At 37.1% G+C, this 20,775-nt stretch overlaps 3 protein-coding genes across 7 annotated transcripts in view; 1 reads left to right on the forward strand and 2 right to left on the reverse strand.

Annotated features, from left to right (window-relative positions):
* The window catches only part of gabrb2a (gamma-aminobutyric acid type A receptor subunit beta2a), a 37,510-nt gene extending 35,777 nt beyond the window's left edge, over nucleotides 1–1,733 (reverse strand). The window contains exons 1-3 of one of the 2 annotated variants that reach the window (XM_052614948.1): nucleotides 1,159–1,733; nucleotides 976–1,067; nucleotides 320–387 (exon numbers count right to left, since the gene is read on the reverse strand). In XM_052614948.1, coding sequence (XP_052470908.1) covers nucleotides 320–387; nucleotides 976–1,067; nucleotides 1,159–1,232 — 234 coding nt within the window. In that variant the 5' untranslated portion in view covers nucleotides 1,233–1,733. The remainder of the gene's footprint in view (nucleotides 1–319; nucleotides 388–975; nucleotides 1,068–1,158) is intronic. The other variant, XM_052614947.1, reaches the window with a different exon arrangement.
* Nucleotides 1,734–5,320: 3,587 nt separating this feature from the next.
* On the reverse strand, nucleotides 5,321–16,832 carry LOC128027382 (gamma-aminobutyric acid receptor subunit alpha-4-like). 4 transcript variants are annotated; one of them, XR_008186680.1, is made up of 10 exons: nucleotides 16,726–16,820; nucleotides 16,507–16,613; nucleotides 15,735–15,802; nucleotides 15,279–15,499; nucleotides 15,089–15,171; nucleotides 14,863–15,006; nucleotides 13,223–13,375; nucleotides 11,586–11,833; nucleotides 6,761–9,989; nucleotides 5,321–6,262 (listed from the first exon to the last, which is right to left on the reverse strand). XR_008186680.1 is itself a non-coding variant. In XM_052614951.1 (10 exons), exons 3-10 carry the CDS (start codon nucleotides 15,735–15,737, stop codon nucleotides 6,250–6,252), a joined length of 1,101 nt encoding a protein of 366 aa, XP_052470911.1. In that variant the 5' UTR covers nucleotides 15,738–15,802; nucleotides 16,507–16,626; nucleotides 16,726–16,832; the 3' UTR covers nucleotides 5,321–6,249. The 4 variants fall into 4 exon arrangements, 3 of the variants coding, with proteins under 3 accessions (XP_052470911.1, XP_052470909.1, XP_052470910.1); XM_052614951.1 differs by having other exon boundaries at nucleotides 9,754–9,989; nucleotides 16,507–16,626; nucleotides 16,726–16,832; XM_052614949.1 differs by having other exon boundaries at nucleotides 9,754–9,989.
* Nucleotides 16,833–17,801: 969 nt separating this feature from the next.
* nudcd2 (NudC domain containing 2) lies at nucleotides 17,802–20,774 on the forward strand. The gene is made up of 4 exons (XM_052614953.1): nucleotides 17,802–18,123; nucleotides 19,048–19,096; nucleotides 19,198–19,349; nucleotides 20,459–20,774. The coding sequence occupies exons 1-4, from the start codon at nucleotides 17,935–17,937 to the stop codon at nucleotides 20,540–20,542; spliced, it is 474 nt and encodes a 157-aa protein (XP_052470913.1). The 5' UTR covers nucleotides 17,802–17,934; the 3' UTR covers nucleotides 20,543–20,774.
* The last annotated feature ends 1 nt before the right edge of the window (nucleotide 20,775 follows it).

The raw sequence follows: 20,775 nt of genomic DNA on the forward strand, positions 1-20,775 counted from the left end.
TGTGCGATTAAACCCAAGTCACAGCGTGTAAAGGTGCGTCCACGAACGTGCCTGTTTCTATCAAACAGCTGGGCATGAGACATGCGGAGCGCGTGCGGGTGCGCGTGCGAGTGCGCCAGTGCGCGTGTGTTTTGAATTCAAATGTCAGCAGCGAAATGCAGAGCAGATACCGCAGCATGCCAATGAACTTCTGCAGTTTCACATTTATTCATCATGTGTGAGCCACATCAGCTGGTGCGCCTCAAGTTCGCGTGCATACACATTGCATTTTAACACATGTACACATAACAAATATGGAAAACTGTTCCATGCAACATACCATGTTTACTTCGGATACCATGTCTATGCTGGCTATGTCTATATTCATCCCCACCGCCACAGGAGCGCCTGGTGGAGAGAAAGGAAAAATTATTAATAAGGAAATTGCATGCATGCACATACCCACACTTGAACCTTCAGGTATAGATTGTGCCAAATTACACTAAAGGCATTCTATCTATGAAACAGCATGTATTATATGTACATGAAACATCAGCACCCCAAATTCACGTGGCATTGCGCATGAAATTGTTGATTTGTTACAGCCACTGGAGGTGAAGGCACCAATGCAACTGCATGACTGACAAACGCGTCCTTCTATCGATAACAGCTTGAGCATCTTCTACGATGGACTCGTATCAGTGCGCGTGCATCAAAGGAGATTTTAAAGCATGCCATTTAATTGGCAGTCATGATGCAACAAAAGTTGCGGTGCGAATCGAATCGATCCCCAACTTAAGCGTCCCTCTCTGGGAAAAGATAAAATGGCAAAATTGCAGGAAATAAACATGCGTTCATTTTTCTCAAGCATTGACATGCACGCCTGATCAGAGACTGGGATGAATGAACAAGGCTTGCATGGATAATTGGACATGTCAGTGCGCGTGACAACCCAAATGCAACAATTATACGAATTTTACACATGCATTAGCTTACCTCCGAAATCTGGCCTCAGCCGAATGTCGTATCCTTTCATGAGTCTGTCCACGGTGTCTTTGACCACCGGCATGTTGCTCGGGTCTCTGCTACTGCAATAATATCACGAGATGCTCTTAAATTCTTCTTGCATCCAAAAACACAGCATTTTCTGTTCCGAAACGTCACATAATGCAACCCTACCTTTGCGCGCACGCCACGGCCACGATCAGCGGACATAAGAAGAAGATATGTGGGGTTTTTCCGATACTCTCCATTGCAACAGTTTTGATGGGTTATGGATGTGATGATGAAGACAGCGCACATCCAACTTACTGAAGCCAGTGCAGCGAAGGCAATGAGCTGCGCATGCGCACACGCAGCTCCAGATCAAAGAGCAGCTCCTGATGATGCTGGATGAGCTGTTTCCATTGCGGGGGAAAAATTAAAGGGACGACTGAATAAACCAAGTCAAGAAGAAGAAGACATCAGGTGATCTTCATGCAGCATTTTCAGTCCTGTGTAAATGTGGAAGTTGATGGATTCCTGAAGGTGACACGAAGGGGTTTCAGTCATACTGAACTTAAGGTAGCCCGTCATAGTCATTAACATTTGCTTTAAGGTCTCAAAATAAAGAGCGACTGAGAGTTTCTTCGCAATGTGTGTTTATTGTGAGAGAAACTGACGAAACATATTCAACACAGTAGCTACAGTTAAAAAAAAAGAAATGCTTCATAATCGCTATTTATCTCCCATTGAAACAGGACAGTGGTCTTGTTTGAGAGAACAACCGTGAAGAGTAGCCTGCTATTGCTAGTAAAAAAAAAATAATGATAAAAAAGTAGGTATAGGCTATTAGGGGAGGGGCTTTTCATTCTAGAAAGCATTTGATTGGACTAAAAGTTGAACACGCCCCTGAGTGCAGGACAAGTCACCGATATTTTTGTTCCATCTTCCTGATGATTTTAATTGTACATCTGTAACAACATGTATATATATACATTTCAGGAGTTCACTAGTATACAGATGACCTCAAAGCTACTGGAAATTAACCACAGAAAACACACACAAATTAGGTCATTAAAGATGTGAAGAAGTCGTGAATACAATAAGACACTAAATGACTTCTAACTATTTTAACCCTTGTGCTTTTTATTACTTAATACTTTTTCTAATTTGTGTTCCTGCCATTTTAAAACTGATAGTAAATTTCTCATTATGCTAATAAAATTATGCAAGTCTATTAGGTATGGTTGTAGACTGAAGTAGTTCAAGTCTTTGGTTCTTTTAATTTTGATGATTATGGCTCACATTTAACAAAAACCCACCAATTCACTCTCAACAAATTAGAAAATGGTGACAGTCCAATTGGCTAATCAACACAAAACACCTGCAAAGGTCTCCTGAGCCTTCAAAATGTTCTCTCAGTTTGGTTCACTAGGCTACACAATCATGGGGAAGACTTCTGATCTGACAGTTGTCCAGAAGACAATCACTGACACCCTTCACAAGGAGCCATACATTAATTGCCAAAGAAGCTGCTGTTCACAGAGTGCTGTATCCAAGCATGTTAACAGAAAGTTGAGTGGAAGGAAAAAGTGTGGAAGAAAAAGAAACACAACCAACCGAGAGAACTGCAGCCTTATGAGGATTGTCAAGCAAAATCGATTCAAGAATTTGAGTGAACTTCACAAGGAATGGACTGAGGCTGGGGTCAAGGCATCAAGAGCCACCACATAGAGTTGGGGTACTCGAACTTGTGCTCGGACTCGAGTCCGGACTCAAGTCCAATTTTGAATGAACTCGGACTTGTCACGCACTCGGGTGAATTTGTACTAGGATTTGATACGGACTTGAACATTATGGACTCGGAAAATATTCCGAGTACAGTCGAGTCCGCGTCATGTGTAACAATAAAACCAGCATAAAATTGAGATGAGAAATTAGATTTGATTCAATAAACCGGTTGAAAAAAAAAAAAACGGTTCACCAGGTCTTTTACGCTCGTCATTGGTGATGACGTAATGGCGTCAAGTCTATCAAACATTCAAATATATAAAGTCAGTAATCATAACTTCAGTCAGTTAAAAACATCATAATCATGAAAAGTTTACAATTAAGTTTTGCAACAACGCACCCAAATACAGTAACAGCCATTATGTGCATACGAGGATTTAAGTCTTGAAGATATAAAGTAAATAAATTAGGTGTCATCAGCGCAGAAACCATGATCCACTTACTAAACATAATCCATTGCGATGAATTTGTTATTAAATGAATTTACGTTTCACCAGATTGCCCTTGATTCAAGCCCTCGGATTACCCGCGCTCATAACATTAGCACAGAATCAGTTCAGAATCAATCACCAAAAGAATCAGTTCGGTTCAGATGCACAGTGAGTCAGTCGGCTTCACGCTGAATCACACATGCGCAGTATCATCAGCTCCCATAGTCAGCTGCTCCGTTCTCGAATCGGACGTGTCCGAAAGAAACGGTTTTCGGTTGAGTGTCCTGATGATCTGGAAACCGATGCAACCGGTTCTTGACTCGAGAACGAGAATCGCTCAAACCAGCACGTGCTGCAGTTCAGTATCATCAGCTGCTCTACTCGTGTTCATGTTCTTTTTACTACAAACTCAATTTGTGAATGTGTCATCATTAACTATAAATACAGTACAGATATTTCATATGTCATCCCTTATTCCTATTAAACAGTCTTTAGATTCTTAATTATTGTCCAATTTCGCTGAAAACCCCTTTGGCCTATACATAATCTACAATATACAGATTAGAATCATAAAAAAAATAAAAAAAATTATATATATATATAGATAGATAGATAGATAGATAGATAGATAGATAGATAGTTAGTTATTTTATCACACTTTCCGATGTACTGGAGGACAATATAGTGTGATACAATAATAAATCATTTGTATTTTCATGCACTTATAATACAATAAAACCTTTGAAACCTTTTTTGATAGGAAACTAGTTCTGTTGACATAAAATAAAAATGTTCAATGGCAATGACTAGATGTAACAGTGGTATTTTTTTATACATTTTTATATTTCCATTGGTTTAATGGGTTGAAAGGTTAAAATATGAATAGAATGTAAAAATTTACAATACCAATTTATAATCTTTTTTAATTTAATTACTTTCTGGACTCGGGCGGACTCGACTCGGACTCGACCTTTAAGAACTCGGACTTGAGTCCAACTCGGCCCCTCTTGGACTCGGACTTGGACTTGATGTTTAAGGACTTGGTCTTGACTCGTACTTGACAAAGGTGGACTCTGACCCAACTCTACCACCACACACAGAAGTGTCAAGGAATTTACTGAACCTCAGACAACATCAGAGGAGTCTTACCTGGGCTCAGGAGAAGAAGAACTGGACTGTTGCACAGTGGTCCAAAGTCCTCTTTTCAGATGAGAGCAAGTTTAGTATTTCATTTGGAAACCAAGGTCCTGGAGTCTGGAGGAAGGGTGTAGAAGCTCATAGCCCAAGTTGCTGGAAATCCAGTGTTAAGTTTCTACAGTCTGTGATGATTTAGGTGCAATGTCATCTGCTGGTGTTGGACAATTGTGTTTTTTGAAAACCAAGGTCACTGCACCTGTTTACAAACAAATCTTGGAACACTTCATGCTTGCTTCTGCTGACCAGCTTTTTGAAGATGCTGATTTCATTTTCCAGCAGTATTTGGCACCAAAAGCAACAAAAGTTGGTTAAATGACCATGGTGTTGGTGTGATTGACTGGCCAGCAAACTCTCCAGACCTGAACCCCAGAGAGAATCTATGGGCTATTGTCAAGAGGAAGATGAGAAACAAGAGACCAAACAATGCAGATGAGCTGAAGACCACTATCAAAGAAACCTGGGCTTCCAGACCACCTCAGCAGAGCCACAAACTGATCACCTCCATGCCAAGCTGAACTGAGACAGTAATTAAAGCAAAAGGATTCCCTACCAAGTATTGAGTACATGTACAGTACATGAACATACTTTCCAGAATGCCAACAATTCACTGAAAATGTTTTTTTTTTGAAGTATTATGAAGTATTCAAATTTTAATATGTTTAAAATACGTTTTTGTTAAATGTGAGCCAAAAAACCCCCCAAAGACTTAAACTACTTCAGTCTGTGTGCACTGAATTTATTTAATACACGAGTTTCACAATTTGAGTTGAATAACTGAAATAAAAGAACTTTTCCTTTACATTCTAATTTATTGAGAAGCACCTGTATATATAAATATATACACCCTGTGTGAGCAAAGTCTTAGTACGATGCAATAACATGAACTACTATTTAAAAAAAAAAAATAATAATTCAAAAATGACTATAACACAACATGAGGGTTAAACATAAAATGTTTAGTGGAATGCATGACTGGACCATCAGACAAATACAACATATGAAGAAAACATATCCTAGTTGGGCGAAAAACACTAATGCATAAATGCATTATACAACAATGTAATCAATTACTGAGATTTTTACACTAGCACCTCCATGTTTATAATTCAGTGCTACATTGGGTTTTAAAAGCCATTTACAATGATAAACACAATTCCTGGGCATGAGCATGTTCTCCCAACAGAGAGAGAGAGAGAGAGAGAGAGAGACGAGATCTGGATGCACAGAGAAACATCAGACAACATCAAATAGACCGTAATATGAGAATACATATTAAATATTATCCACCCCCCACACTGGGATTTACTCCATCCCTCTTTCACAGCGCCACCACGTCAAGAGAGACACCGTACGGGTCTGAAAACGTATGCGTGTGAATGGTGTTAGTAAAAGTTCAGTTCTATGGATGCACTTTTTCTCCTTTATTTTCAAGGCGAAATCTTTGAAGCTGTCAGTATAAACCCGGCGCTTTTGATCTAGTGCAGTGCGAGCCGTGTCTCTGTAGAGGGCAGGCCACTGAAAGCATTGGTTCAATGTTGCATCACCAGTTAGAGAGCTGTAGATTATGTCATCAACTCCTTACACACACACACATGCAGAACTAGAGCAGAACCAGAGGAGGGTTTGCAATGTACCAGGGCTAGTATAACGACGTGGCCCTTGGCTGTGAATATACAGTAAAGGCAAATGGAGTGGAAAGTCTATATGGGTGATAAAACAGGAAAGAAACAGGATCAAATGCTTGTCAAATAGTGTCAGACAGCCTCGTGCTCCATCAGGGATGAAGTTGCTAGATGATGAAAGTGAGAGAGCGGTCGAAAGGAGAGCACGGTCTTACTGCTGAATACATCTGGAGCCTTTCAGAAGAAGCTCACTCGATCTCCCTGTGGAGATAAAACACAACGAAAAGACAAATACAAGATCAGCAGAGATACAGCGGCTCACAGCCTCGCACACGCTTTCATCACCTGTATCCTGACGTCAATGATTAATGTTTGATGCAAATCATTTTTTCCCGCGTGAAATCTGGGTGCTAATGCGCAGAGCGATGCCATTTAAAAAGTTGTAGATTATCGCATCTTATATTTCAGGCTGTACTTTGCAAAAGGCCTCAAATGACTGCCTTTAGCTCCCCTCAGGAACACAAATAATGAAACTTTAGAGTTTGCGTTTGATAAGTGACTCTATTTTGAGAGGATGTGTTGATTTTCTTGATTTTGTAAATCTCACGCCTTCGGCATTGAGGGAAATTTGGGATTAAGTGTGACGTTTGCATCATGATCCCTTTGAACAAATCAGATGAATAAAAAAAAATGCAGAAGATGATTTTTTTTTGTGTGTGTAAAGAGTTGGCCCTGATAAATCTTGGATGGGGCTCTAACCTCAAGAACCGCAGCAACAGAGTCACCCAGAAGGAACATCATCTCTCCTGTCTTCACCTGCTCGAGTCCTGCGGCTGTTTTAGGTTCAGAAATTATTCATGTATTTACAGCCTCGATAACACATCCAGTGCAAACCTGTGTGCCATCATAGTTTCCTGAGAAACACATCTACAGCATTCTGTGGAGCTGAGAAGATAAGCTCAAGAACAGACATAAATATGAATAGCCAAACCATTTCCAATTAAGGAAAAATGAATAGCAAAGAATTGCCAATACAAGACCTCGTCCCTAAGAGGCCTAAGAGTTCTCAATTATGCTATCACTTTTGTCTCATGTGTTTATCCTACATTCTTTACAGAAAAAATAAATAAATACAGGTCAGACAAGTTAGTTTTTTAAAATGCTTATGGCATAAATTATTACATATTATTCACACCATGTCGGTAAATTATTTATAATTTATTGATTCACTCCAGTTCTAAATTTTTGTATCTTCCACTCATATAAACAAGAGTAATAATATACTATAATTTCATCATATCCAGTTTACCGTTACTAATTATTACAAAGTTTTAGCCTGGAACACTTTGGCCATGTAATATTCATGTTTATTAATGCTTGTTCATGTAATGTAGGGATTCCCAAGCTTTTGACAATTTTATGACATTATTTTTTTTTTACATTATTTCATTAATTATTAGTTTTTCATAAACACCCTACAGCTGGTTCATGAATCCCAGTTTGGGAAACCCTGCTTGATTTTTTTGTTTTGTTTTCCCCATCAATATGGTACACAATAATCCCCTGATAAACAAGGTCAAAGGCAGGGGCGGATCTACCAGGGTGGCATAGGGTGGCAAATGCCACCATAAAAGAAAGCCTTGCCACCCCTGCTGCCACCCCAGTTGGCAGCAACGAATTAAAGGTTATGGCCAATTTGAAAATTTACGAGCGCGAATCTTTCCTGATTCGTGATCCCGCTCCAAAATCCCGAACTGACTCAAATGATTCACGAACCCTCTTTGAACTCCCGAACTGAGTCAAATGATTCGCGATCCCGCTCTGAAATCCCGAACTGACTCAAATGATTCGCGAACCCGCTTTGAACTCCCGAACTGAGTCAAATGATTTGCGATCCCCGAACTGACTCAAATGATTCGCAAACTCGCTTTAAACTCCCGAACTGAGTCAAATGATTTGCGATCCCTGAACTGACTCAAATGATTCGCGAAGCCGCTCCGAACTCCCAAACTGACTCAAATGATTCGCGATCCCCATAACTGACTCAAATGATTCGCGATCCCGCTCCGAACTCCCGAACTGAGTCAAATGATTCGCGATCCCGCTCCGAACTCCCGAACTGAGTCAAATGATTCGCGATCCCGCTCCGAACTCCCAAACTGACTCAAATGATTCACGATCCCCATAACTGACTCAAATGATTCGCGATCCCCCTACGAACTCCTGAACTGATATAAATGATTCGCGATTCCGCTCCGAACTCCCCAACTGACTCAAATGATTCGCGATCCCCATAACTGATTCAAATGATTTGCGATCCCGCTACGAACTCCCGAACTGATTTAAATGATTCGCCATACCCAAAATGACTAAAATGATTCGCGATCCCGCTCCGAACTGCCGAACTGACTCAATCTGCCTAGGGCACCAATTTCCAGAGTGGGCACCATCCCAGTTGCTCAAAAAAAAAAAAAAAATCCCATCCCTCGCGCACCTCATGTTTGCGGCTGAATGTTCATAATTGATGGATGAATCCAATCCAGCAAAGAGAAAAGAAAACTAAAAGTAAAAAAAAAAAAAAACAGACATAAATTTGGCTTGATATTGGACAGTATCAAATTTAGGGACCGTCTCTAAAGTTACATGCGATATTGGTATACACTTTTCTAACGTCAGTAGCATTTGAGGAGAATGACTTATACTCATACAGACAACTGTAATTGTTCACGTAGGTGTCAGCTATAATGTACAATTGAATTAAATGTTTGATATTTATTAAAATAATCTGTAAATCATATGTAAATTATGCTACTCTTTCACATGGGCTCAAACGCAAATTAGAAGCTCAATAGCATTTGAGGAGAAAGACTTGCAGTCATAAAAATATTGTAATGTGTTCATTTATGTGTCAGCTTCAATGCACACACCTTATACATTTTTAATATATATTAAAATAAAGTATAAATCATTTAGGTTTCCTTTTGCATGATTTCTGAATGCTTGAGACTATAAAATAGAGTCATAATAAAGTTATAGCCACAGGTAAATGTCGAGAACTACAATTGTGATTTGTACATAATACAATTTATTCATTTAGTTTTTTATTTGATTAAAGTTATTTTTTCATCATTTTTTTTCATCATCATATTTGAGGAAGGGGGGCACAACAATACAGTCCTGATTAGGGCACACATTTGGCCAGCAGCGGCCCTGAAGGTGTTATTATACACGTCTCTGGGAATTTGTGCTCTACTACACACACACACACACACACACACTGAAGCACGTGTGGTGTTTTCAGCTCTTCACTATATTGATGCATGATGTAGGCTACACATGTGCACGTCAGCGCGCTATGAGAGGATTTCACCATTTCATTTGATAAAACTATGTTGAACACAACAATTTGTAAGTAATGTGCCCAGCACAGTGTACTGTATTGTATTAAATATATTGTACGTCTTTAGGTAAATTTAGATTAATCTTGCATTAAGACATAAAAAAATAGTGATTTATGGGAATTATTAAATATAAATATTACAAGGTAACGTCTTAACTAGATTTTACATCTTAATCAGCATTGTTTTTAGCAAAAAAAAAAGTTGCATTTGAGCCCCACAAAGACATGAGAACACATTTAATCTCATTACATGCTAATAAAACTGAAAGAAAAAACAAAATACAAAAACCTCCCTCCTTGATGTGAAGTGGTTCATTTTTTTCAGTCTGTTAGCAGATATCAGACCACAGACCTGGGCTTTTCCAAGGTGTCTTTGCTGAGGTAGATGTACCAGTAGATGAGGTTGAAGATCCCGAAGGCCAGAGGGAAGAGGATGCGGGCGTATTTGTCTATGGCACTGGTGCCTGCAAGCATCATATTGGGAGGGACGGCCGAGCCCTGAAGGAAGATGGGATAGCGAGTCCTGGGCGCCTCGAACACAGAGTTTGCCCGTCTTCTGCGGCTAAAGCCACTATTATCAGACTGAGGCTGCAACAAAACAAACAGTGAATGACTTGAATCAGTCCCTCTATCTATCTATCTATCTATCTATTCATTTTTATTGAAGCAAAAAAGAGGCTTTTCAAAAATGATCATCAATTTGAAACTTTTTTGTTACAATAAATAATGTTCATCATTTAAAAGCCAATTTCTATTTACTCAGGTTGCCTTTGCTTTATTTTAGATTTTGTTCTCATTTCTGAAAGACTTTAGTATGAGACATACACAAAAACTGAATAAATCAGAATGGGGGCAAATACTTTTTCACAGCACTGTATAACATTCTACTGATAGGAAAACACATAGCTTTAAATAATAATAAAATTGTTATTGAAGACTTAAAGGTGCCGTCACATTTAACATTGTTCAGTGATTTATCACAGGCAAAAACTAGACATTTCTTTTTGAACTCACACAATTGAGAATTTCGTTTTGCTGAAAGATTTCCACACACATTCCATTTGCAAGGGTTCAAGTTTGTCACACAAATTCACCATGTTGAACAAAACAAAGCTGTTTGGTTTGACTTATCAGCACTTTATATATCTCTATTAGGGGTTGACCAATATGTACTTTTCAGACCTGATGCTGATACCGATTAGTGGAGATCAAGTAGACTGATAACCGATATATATGTCTAGTGTTAAAATTAAAATGAATGTCAAAATTAAGAATAACAAGGGCTCTGACAAAAAGTATTACTTAAATGCTTTTAAATTATTTAAATGCAAATCGGTTTTTAAAATGACTGATACCGATAACAATAAAAAATGATTAATATCGGCACCGATAATCGGTCAACCCCTAATATCTACACATCATAATAGACAATTGCGCTTCTTCAAAATTTGGTTCATTCTGCATGCAATCTTTAGCCCTAACAAAATTCTAGATTGCATGGATTTCTATTAAAATGACTGGATTTGAGCAGCCGAACAGTGTCGAAACAGCCAAATATTGATTAGCCTTGCTATAATTCTCAAAAAAAAAAATTCACTTTATAAAAATAAGAGGTTAAACTTCACCCCTCATGCTGGCACTTAATGTGCCCGTATATTTCCTTCCCATCCAGTCTCTAAGCCAGAGAGAGAACTGGAGCAAGTGGATCCGCAGCACAGGTGAGAGATTATAAGAGTCATGGCTCGCAGTTTTAATACGGGTGGCTATTTTTAAAACACCAACCATGAGCTCCCCGTGTGAGAGCGGTCCCAGGAGACTCCACACGTCTGTCGAATTACCATATCCAGCTCAGCACAACAGATAAGAACTACAATTCACACGTGGCAGCAAGAGAACAGGTAATTGACTCACAGAACACCAGAACAATTTGCTTGTGGACACATTAAAAGTCGAGCCATGTGTTACGATTAGTTATGCGTGCTAAATATGTCTTTAGAGGTATTTAACCGTCCCTTTGGGAGGTGCATATATGCAGCTGCAGCGACACTCATTTAGCATCACAATAAATGTGACACAGCTCATTGGTTTGTGAAGAAAAGCGCTCGTGTGGTGCATATCTTATAACCAGGAGCTCCGTCAGCTGTGCTCTTTAACCACAGTACAGTGTTAATTGGAGATAGTTACCGTCTCCGGCTCGTCGTCGCTGCCTTGGGCTATAGACTCCAGAATTGAGGCCCTGGAGAGCCGGCGTTTTTCCCTGTTGGCCTCAAGCGTGGCAAAGTAGTTGACCGCGGCAAACTCAACGAGGGCCGAAGCCACGAAGGCGAAGCAGACGGCAATGAACCAGTCCATGGCGGTGGCGTAGGAGACTTTGGGCAGCGAGGAGCGGGCGCTGATGCTCAGAGTGGTCATGGTGAGCACAGTGGTGATTCCTGAAGATCAGAAGATATTATAGGAACTCTCAACTACAGATTTACATGGGAAATGATCCCAGAAACATTCAGAAAAAAAACTAAACATCTAATAGTTAAAGGGATAGTTCACCTAAAACAAATTTACTATGGAAGTCAATGGCTACCAGCAGCTGTCTGGTTACTAACATTCTTCAAAATATCTTCTTTTGTGTTTATCAGAAAAATCAGACAGGTTTAGAACAACTTGAGGTTAAGCAAATAATGACAAAATTTTAGTTTTTGGCTGTACTGTCCCTTTAAGACCACTAGTATAATACATTTTTAAATACCATGTAAAACAATATTAAATATGCTGTTAGCCATTGTGGTTGTGCTCATCTTTGTGTTGTTTGATTCAGCAAATGGCATTCAGCTTTCATCTTTGAAGTTAAAATAATGATTATTTTTTTTAAATTATTATAAACCATTCTCTGTTTTATAAATCACAGCATACTCCGCACACTGCACATTTTGGTATATTATCTGTATATAGATGTATTAATTGTATTAAGTATTAATTGTTGTTATTGTTAACCTAAATGCAAAATATTAAAAACTGTTTTCATTCATTTAAATATATGTGAAATAAAATATAAATAGTACATGAAAAACTTTCAATTGAAAATGCTGCTTTAACTGAAATAAAATAAGTTGCAGATTCAATTTTTAGTAAATTACTGTAATGAAAACATTTATTATATATAAAAGCCAAGTTATACATGTATGTAAAATGATAATACAAATTCCAAACACTGTTATTCTGCTATTTTTTGTAAAATGCAAAATTTTGTTGTACAATAAAATAACGAGTCAAGAAACCAATTAGGAATTGAGGCTGACATAAAAAAATTGAAGCTGATATTAGTTTTTAGTTCATTTATACTGGAAATGAAAGGTCAAATCCAGCGCATTGCATTGTGGGATGTTTTACACATACTCTGTATTGCAACAGTAAGAGTAGTATGATATTCTATAGAATAAATATGGACAACAGCGTGTTGTGAGTGAAGCTCTTTACTGGGGGGGGGGGGGGGGATGGGGGGGCAAATAGCTTTTGAGAAATAATATGATTCTTATTATTTATTTATTTATTTTAAAATAGGTGCATTTAAATGTTAAAACTGCTCCTCAAATTTCACAATGAAACCATAAAACATAACATGCACTACCGTTCAAAAGTATGCATTAAACTGACTGTAAGTGACAGTAGAGACACAGAAGACTGGAGGAATGATGCTGAAAATACAACTGTGCATCACATAAATAAATTACAGTTGAATATATATTACAATAGAAAACTGTAATTTTAAATTGTAATAATATTTTAACATTTTATTGTATTTTGACTAAATAAATGCACACTCATACCAGCCACCGTTCGAGCCGGGACAGACTCCTTGTTGATCCAGAATGCGACTTGTGACAGCACAACCACCATAATCAATGGGATGTACGTCTGGATGAGATGGTAGCCGAGCTTCCTCTGAAGATAGAAATGGACAACCTGGACAGAATACAGACCTAGACGGTGCCAAGACATTAGAGGAGGACACTGATGAAGACAAATCGTGCAAATTCGATACATCCATACGATGCTCTGATCAAGCCCATTTGGCTGAACACAACTCCAAAACATTTAGAGAGAGTTTTGGCTCTCGGCTCTTAATTCCTGTCCTTAATTACAAAAAAAGGCAAAGTCATACAGGAACACAACTTTCTTTCGGATGTGAGCCTGATCCATTTCTCACAGATCTGATGGGAAGCCCGTTTTGCTTGCCAATAAATCCCTCATTACTGAGCCCCTGGTCATCCTCGGGACTCGATCAGAGACTGAACGGGGTTATTATAACGCAGCTATTTTTAAAGACAGACAGCATGAATCAGACCTGATCAGTTAAGCATCTTAGTTTGCCTCTCAGAAGGGAAAGCTGGATGGGTATCAACCATGATTTGTCACTCTTAACACACACACAATGAAATAAGTCATTTTCCGTAGCAATAAGGGGTGCGATATTGATTTTGTGATTTTCCGATAATGATAATCAAATCATATTTTGCGTATTGTGTCTTTGGTACCTTGACTCGTTATTGATAAATAAATATGACACTAAAATCACCAATAGGTTGCAGCAAGCCCCTGTCTTAATGAGTGATTCATTGGAATCATTCATTCAAATGATTCGTTCGAAACGGATGATTCATTTAGAAATGAATCAAGTGGCTGTCTGTATAAATGGAACATTGAGTCATTGACTCAGATGATTCGTTCAAAACTGATGCTTCGTTTAGAAATGAATCAAGTGGCTGTCTGTATAAATGGAACATTGAGTCATTGACTCAAATGATTCGTTCAAAACTGATGATTCGTTTAGAAATGAATCAAGTGGCTGTCTGTATAATTGGAACATTGAGTCATTGACTCAAATGATTCGTTCAAAACTGATGATTCGTTTAGAAATGAATCAAGTGGCTGTCTGTATAAATGGAGCATTGAGTCATTGATTCAAATGATTCGTTCAAAAGCAGATTCATCCAGGATCCAGGCACAGATGTTCTGCTCTGGCTTTGTATTGTTTGTGTCTATTTTCTCTGAGACGTCTATTTGACGTCTGCATTTACATTTGCAAGACATTTGCGAGATTGTTCTCAATACTTCTATACAGGATGTTTCCTATGTCAACTAGATGTTTAGAAGATTTCTTTAATCATAGATCATAATAGATGTCTATCAAATGTTGGTGCTGTGTAAAAAAACACCTGATAGACATCTTTAAGACTTCAGTTATGATATCATATTTTCTGCTTTAGTAACTTGAATTAAAGGGTCATTTAACACTTTTACATTAATCATGCAGTCAATGCTTTTGGACTCTCAAGACGTGTTTTTTTGTTTTGTTTTGTTTTGTTTTTTTGCAAACACATTCCATAATATCAGCCAATAAACAGACATCTGGCATGCTACATATGTAATATTTAGGGAAAATATTGCACATGAAATAAAAACATACCTGTGCTGAATTTATATGTTTCACTGAATAAGGTCTGACCCACAAGATCATACTGAAGTAAGCTTGATGATTCTGGAGGGAAATCTACTGATGCTTGAAGACCTTTCCTCCACGTGTAGACGATTTCACGATTAGTGTAAGCATCTGAAGGTATTAGAGAAAGCAGGTGAGGAATGATGGATGGAAGGATGGATAGATCGAAAACAGACAAACAGACAGATCTTACAGCTTCCAAACAGGAGAGGACATGTGTGTCCATCCATTGGAAAGTCCATCAACACCATTGGACACACCGCACTCACAGTCAGCCTGAAACATGCATTTATTTGGTGACCTAAATTATTTGCTTTTATAATATTCTAATGAAAGCATTCACATTTATACTGAAACCTATGCATCAACTCTGATTGTTTTACCTCATGGTGTAAAAGACCGTCCCGTTTTGCATGATCCGAAACAGCTTGTTAGGAGACGTCATGTTGTGTGCGAGGGATGTCCTTGCATTGCGAAAAAACGTGTCGGGCGTCCAGATCTTGTCCACCATGCGGTTGTTCAAAGGCAAGATTTCGACAGGCCCCTGAAAGGCTAACCTCTCGTCAACCCACATTTGGCGGAAAAACATATCCATAGTGAACTCCTTAGAGACAGAAAAACGTCTTTCTGTGAATCGTGATCTCTTTATATAGTTACAACTGATATGAATTCATTATTTAAGTTCTTTTTAAGCATAGCGTGGGTGAGGCTTGACATACTGATATTAGTTAGAGCAGGCGTGAGACGGAAATAATACAGCAGCTTATTATCTGCTTTATTGTAAATTTGTACAATTATAAAACACAAGAATAAAGATGTAACTTGCTGTATTTTCTTACCATCTTAACATCAGATACTGGTCCAAAACTTGTGACAAATATGTCGGTTTTGACCTCAGTTACAGACACTGCAAAGTTAATCACAGATTACATTTACATGTGAGTCCATTATACTGTTACAGCTAAATTAAGTGAAATACATAAAGGGGTATTCAATCATGTGAACAATAGATGTTTAATGCAGCTTTAGCTCATCAGAATGTTTCCCGTTTTATGTTTTATTTTTTTTTCCTAAGCAAAAATTCATACGTTTTTACCATGATTTACAGAAAATTTCATTCAGTGTAACAATACAAAAAAAATCTTGTTATGCACATTTAGAACAATAATCATTAGATGACATTAAAAGATTCTATTTAAGGATCACTGTGCATTACTAAAACACTGATTAATTAAATATTTCCCAATCTTTGCCAAAATCCTACAAACCGCAGGTTTTACCAATTTGTCAAAAATAAGTAGGCCTATTTATTCATTTAAAATACAATAAGAGTTTAGTATGATCTCTTATTCTTCTATATATTTTAAGAATAAGTTTGTTGTTTTATTTTTATTTTATTTTGACAAAAGTAATTTGACACATTACATTCGAGACTTTACTTATGCTTTCTGAGTATAATAAAATCACTTTGTAAATTGTATTCGATATGAGTAAAAAAATGAACGTCTCGCCTTTGAAACACAGAATGTCGAAACTTTGACAAATTATTCAAATTTCGAATAATTTCTAATTTGAATGATTTAATTTCTATACTGGGAGGCTTGTGCTTACCTCCAGATCCCGGACGCAGGCGATTGTCATAACCCTCAAGAAGTCGGTCTAGAATCCGTGTTATATTTTCTGAATTGATCCTTTGCTTTCCTAAAACATCTGCAACACTACACAAAGAGACTGCCATCTTGATTAGTCCTTTACATGAATTTAGACCTAAATAAGCATCAAAGTTTACTTATTTAAAGTGAGTATACCATGCTTAGTCCATTAACTCACCTTGTGAGACATAACAAGGCCAAAAGAAGAGTCATTTCTTTTGTGAAAAAGTCAATAGCTAAATATGCTATGATGAACTGAAGCACTGTCTTATGTATGACTGTCAGTAAATGAGGGGCTGAATGTGACTTAAAATGCTTTCAGGATTATCAAATTAAAGGATTAGGAAAATCCACTTGCTTTTTTAGCAACAGGTTACAGTGTAGTTATATCTAGCAAACTAGACACCAGCTACCCTGATAGCAAAGGCGTCGAGGCGTCTATTAACCATGGTTTTACTACAAATAAAACCAAAAAACCATGGTTACTATAGTTAAATCATGGTAACCACAAATTAACCATGGTTTTGCTAAATTAACCATAGTTTAACCATGGTATTTGTAGTAAATCTGTGGCTATACAAATGGTAGTCAACACGCCAAAAAAACATGGGTTACTACAGTTTTACTGTAATAAAACCATGGTTATTTTTCGTAAGGGTTTGAGCTCTGTATTTAAATCTTTAAGACGTATTTTAAGTGTTTGCTCATCTGGAAGACATCTATGGGAATTTTCCTTTCTTTAAGATGTATATAATTTAAAAATCAATGTAAAACTAACATCTTATAAAGACCTAAAGGGAATTGTTCAGCTTCAATAAACATCGCCTAGTCGTTGCTTTTTCTGATTTCTCCTAACATAGGGTTATAATAAACTTATCTAACTATGCCCCAGCTAAAAACCAAGAACATCAGCTTTTTTAAACATCTTTTGATTAAAATACTACATATATAGAGAGCTAATATTAGTTAAGTATTGCATTACACTGATAAACAACACATAGGCCTATATAATATACTTATATTTTGCAGCCTTGTTGCTAGCCTGTTTGTTTATGATGCAATCGATTATTTCTCTTAACTTTAAGAGTAAAATAAATCTCAGCTAAACTCATTCGATGTATTTTACACAAAATAAACAATATTTCACGACAATGGGACGCTGGGTGTACATTATCACGTAAATATTTGATAAAACTTTACAAATTAGCTCTTGTTTACACGCTCTCCGAAACACTAGAGGGCGCGCTCGAGCGGTTAACAGCAGGAGAAGAAGACATTTCGACAAAGCATGAGAGCAATAGCTCGAAAGTGTCATCTGTTATTGAATCTGATGTGAGTTTGTAGGGTGTCAAGCAGACGTTTTAATGAAAGCGCACTGAAGCGAGCAATGTCGGTGCATTTTGAGGAGAAGAGCGGCGTGATCCCGTGTAAAACAGCGTGGGGCTCGTGGTACCAGACTATGGAAGAGGTTTTCATCGAAGTCAATGTTCCTCCTGGAACTTCAGCCAAAGAGATCAAGTGTGAGCTCGCGAGCAAACACATCGATCTGCGCGTGAGAGAGCAGCAGGTCTTCAAGGTACGAGCATCGAGAAGATCAACCAGTTATTATGAGATCCACACGAGATTATGTTGAGAGATTAGAAACGTGCCATCTTCTGCTAACCATACATTAATCAGACTATGCACATCATTTTTCAAATGTGCTATCAAAGATTTTGTCAGAAATTTTGTCATTCATATATTACACATTTTTGTAAACATGGGCAAAAACGTAAACATACAGTACTTTATAAAAAGTATCTCATGCTCGCTAATTGTATTATTATTTACATTGTTTTTGCATTGATAATAATTGGAAAGTTTCATCATATTAAAACTATTTCTGAAGATCACGTGACACTGAAGACTGCTGAAAATACAGCTTTGATCACAGAAATAAATTACATTTTAAGATTTCCACATAGAAAATAGTTATTTTAAATTCTAATAATATTTCACTATATATATATATATATAGATAGATAGATAGATAGATAAAAATGTTGCCTCTGTGAACAGAAGAGACTTAAAAAAATCATAGTGTTTCCAAACTTTTGACAAGTTTTCTGTAGGTGTCTTTTTGTTTGTCATAGATATTTTATATGATGTATACGATTTTGGAACAACAAATTTTGTAAAATATTAATATTGTAATAATGATTTTAATGGGAAAAAATGTATAGCCTGAATGCACTGTAAGTCACTTTGGATAAAAGCATCTGCTAAATGCATAAAATGCATTATTATTATTATTAATATGAATATTAAACAAGTATTGCATCACTTTAAAGAGGACATTAACTGGAAATCCTGTATAGTTTGTCTAAATATTTATTAATTTTACTTAAGTTATTTCATGGAAGAAAAGATTGCTCAATTGCAACTTAAAAAAAAAAAGTTTGTTAAATACAACTTCAATATAATTCTGCTCTGAATGTTCAAGTTTTCTGTCTCCTCGCAGGGAAAGCTGTTTGGATCGACGGTCGGCGATGAAGCCACGTGGACGTTAGGTGAGACTGAAACTCATGTCAGAGTCAATAGTGCATGCATCTTTCCTCAGCTGGCAAAATAAGTCTCTGGAGAAGCTTCATGTGTCTGTTCTGCCGTTCAGAGGATAAAAAGTTGATCCGGATCGTCCTGATGAAGTCGAACCGGGAGGCTGGGAACTGCTGGCAGTCTCTGCTGGAGGGAGAGTACGCGGCCGATCCGTGGGTTCAGGATCAGATGCAGAGGAAGCTGACGCTCGAGAGGTTTCAGAGAGAGGTAGCATTCGAAAACCAGTTAAATTGTATAATATTTTTACAATTTAAAACCACTGTTTCTATGTGAATATCTGTTAAACTGTAGTTTATTACTGTGATCCCGTGCATCATTACTCCAGAGTCACACGATCCTTCAGAAATCATTGTAACATGCTGATTGACACACAAGAAACATTGGTCTGTGTGGAAACAGATACATTGTATTTCTCAGGATTCCACGAAGATCAAAGGAGCCGCGTTTATTTTGTAACATCAATCAACAGTTCAGTGGAGACATTTATACAGTTCAAAAAAGATTTTTTTTTAAATGCTAAACCTTCCATTCATCACAATTCTCAAAAAAAAACTAAATTTTAAATATATAATAAATACATTATGAAGTGAAATAAAAATAGAAAGGTTAAATTATTATTATTGTTTTGCAGCCTGGGTGAGCATACAATAAGGTTCATTAGTTAATGTTAATTAATGCATTACTTAATATTAACTTTTTATTATTTTTTCATATATTTCATTTTGTATTTTATTATTTTTTCATATATTTCTATATAATTGTATTTTCATTATTTGTATTCAATTTTTTTTTCTTATTTTCCATACATTTCATTATTTGTTTTAATATTTTTTCTTATTTTCCATACATTTCATTATTTGTATTAATTTTTGATAGTTTTTCGTATATTTCCTTATTTCGCATTTAATTTTCCAGTCAAAAAAAAAAAAAAAGTATACAAGACCTACATTTCACTGCTTGTTGTTTGTCATATAACTTACACGTGACAAATAAAATCTTGAATCTAATGCATAAACTAATATTAACCAGCAATATGTTTGTTAAATATTTTATTAATCGGTTTTTACATTTATTAAAAGTACAACTGTTAATAGTTCCTTTTTTGTAAGCTCAGGTCCATTTGGATTAATGGTTCAAATGAATATGAACCGATAAATAAATGCATCAAGTATTTCCATCAATGGTTAAGTAGTGTTCAAATTCAGAAGCTTATTGTAAAGTGCATACATCTAGAACTATAAATCCTAGACCCCAAACAGAATAGAAGTGGATTTCTATTATCTCGATCTGATTCCGCTCTGCACTCTTTCCTACAGAACCCTGGCTTTGACTTCAGCGGAGCAGAGATCTCTGGGAACTTTCACGGTGGAGGACCAGATTTCTCCAACTTGCAGAAATGAGGACTGTTTTCATCCCTGCACTCGATGTAGTTTTTTTCCCCCTTGAGAATATATTGTGTGTTCCTTCCTCTGGAGACACACACGGGAAGCATCACACAAAGCCATAATAGATCACAAGCAGCCTTTACAACGAGTCTTTAAGATGGTTTTCATTTTCAACAAATGCAAAGTTTTCTTTTTCCAATGTCAAGGAATCATGCAACTCCAGATTAAACACCACAAACAAGCACAAG

Source organism: Carassius gibelio, chromosome A14, assembly GCF_023724105.1.
Source record: "Carassius gibelio isolate Cgi1373 ecotype wild population from Czech Republic chromosome A14, carGib1.2-hapl.c, whole genome shotgun sequence".
NCBI classification, from domain to species: Eukaryota; Metazoa; Chordata; class Actinopteri; order Cypriniformes; family Cyprinidae; genus Carassius; species Carassius gibelio.

Coding starts and splice junctions, on each gene's coding strand:
- LOC128027382 (XM_052614949.1), bottom strand. CDS start 16,760: ATGACTCTTCTTTTGGCCTTGTTATGTCTCACAAG. Junction 15,803..16,506: donor CCTGCGTCCGGGATCTGGAG/GTAAGCACAAGC, acceptor TTAACTTTGCAG/TGTCTGTAACTGAGGTCAAA. Junction 15,007..15,088: donor TCCTCTCCTGTTTGGAAGCT/GTAAGATCTGTC, acceptor TAATACCTTCAG/ATGCTTACACTAATCGTGAA.
- nudcd2 (XM_052614953.1), top strand. CDS start 17,935: ATGTCGGTGCATTTTGAGGAGAAGAGCGGCGTGATCCCGTGTAAAACA. Junction 18,124..19,047: donor GAGAGCAGCAGGTCTTCAAG/GTACGAGCATCG, acceptor GTCTCCTCGCAG/GGAAAGCTGTTTGGATCGAC. Junction 19,350..20,458: donor TCGAGAGGTTTCAGAGAGAG/GTAGCATTCGAA, acceptor TCTTTCCTACAG/AACCCTGGCTTTGACTTCAG.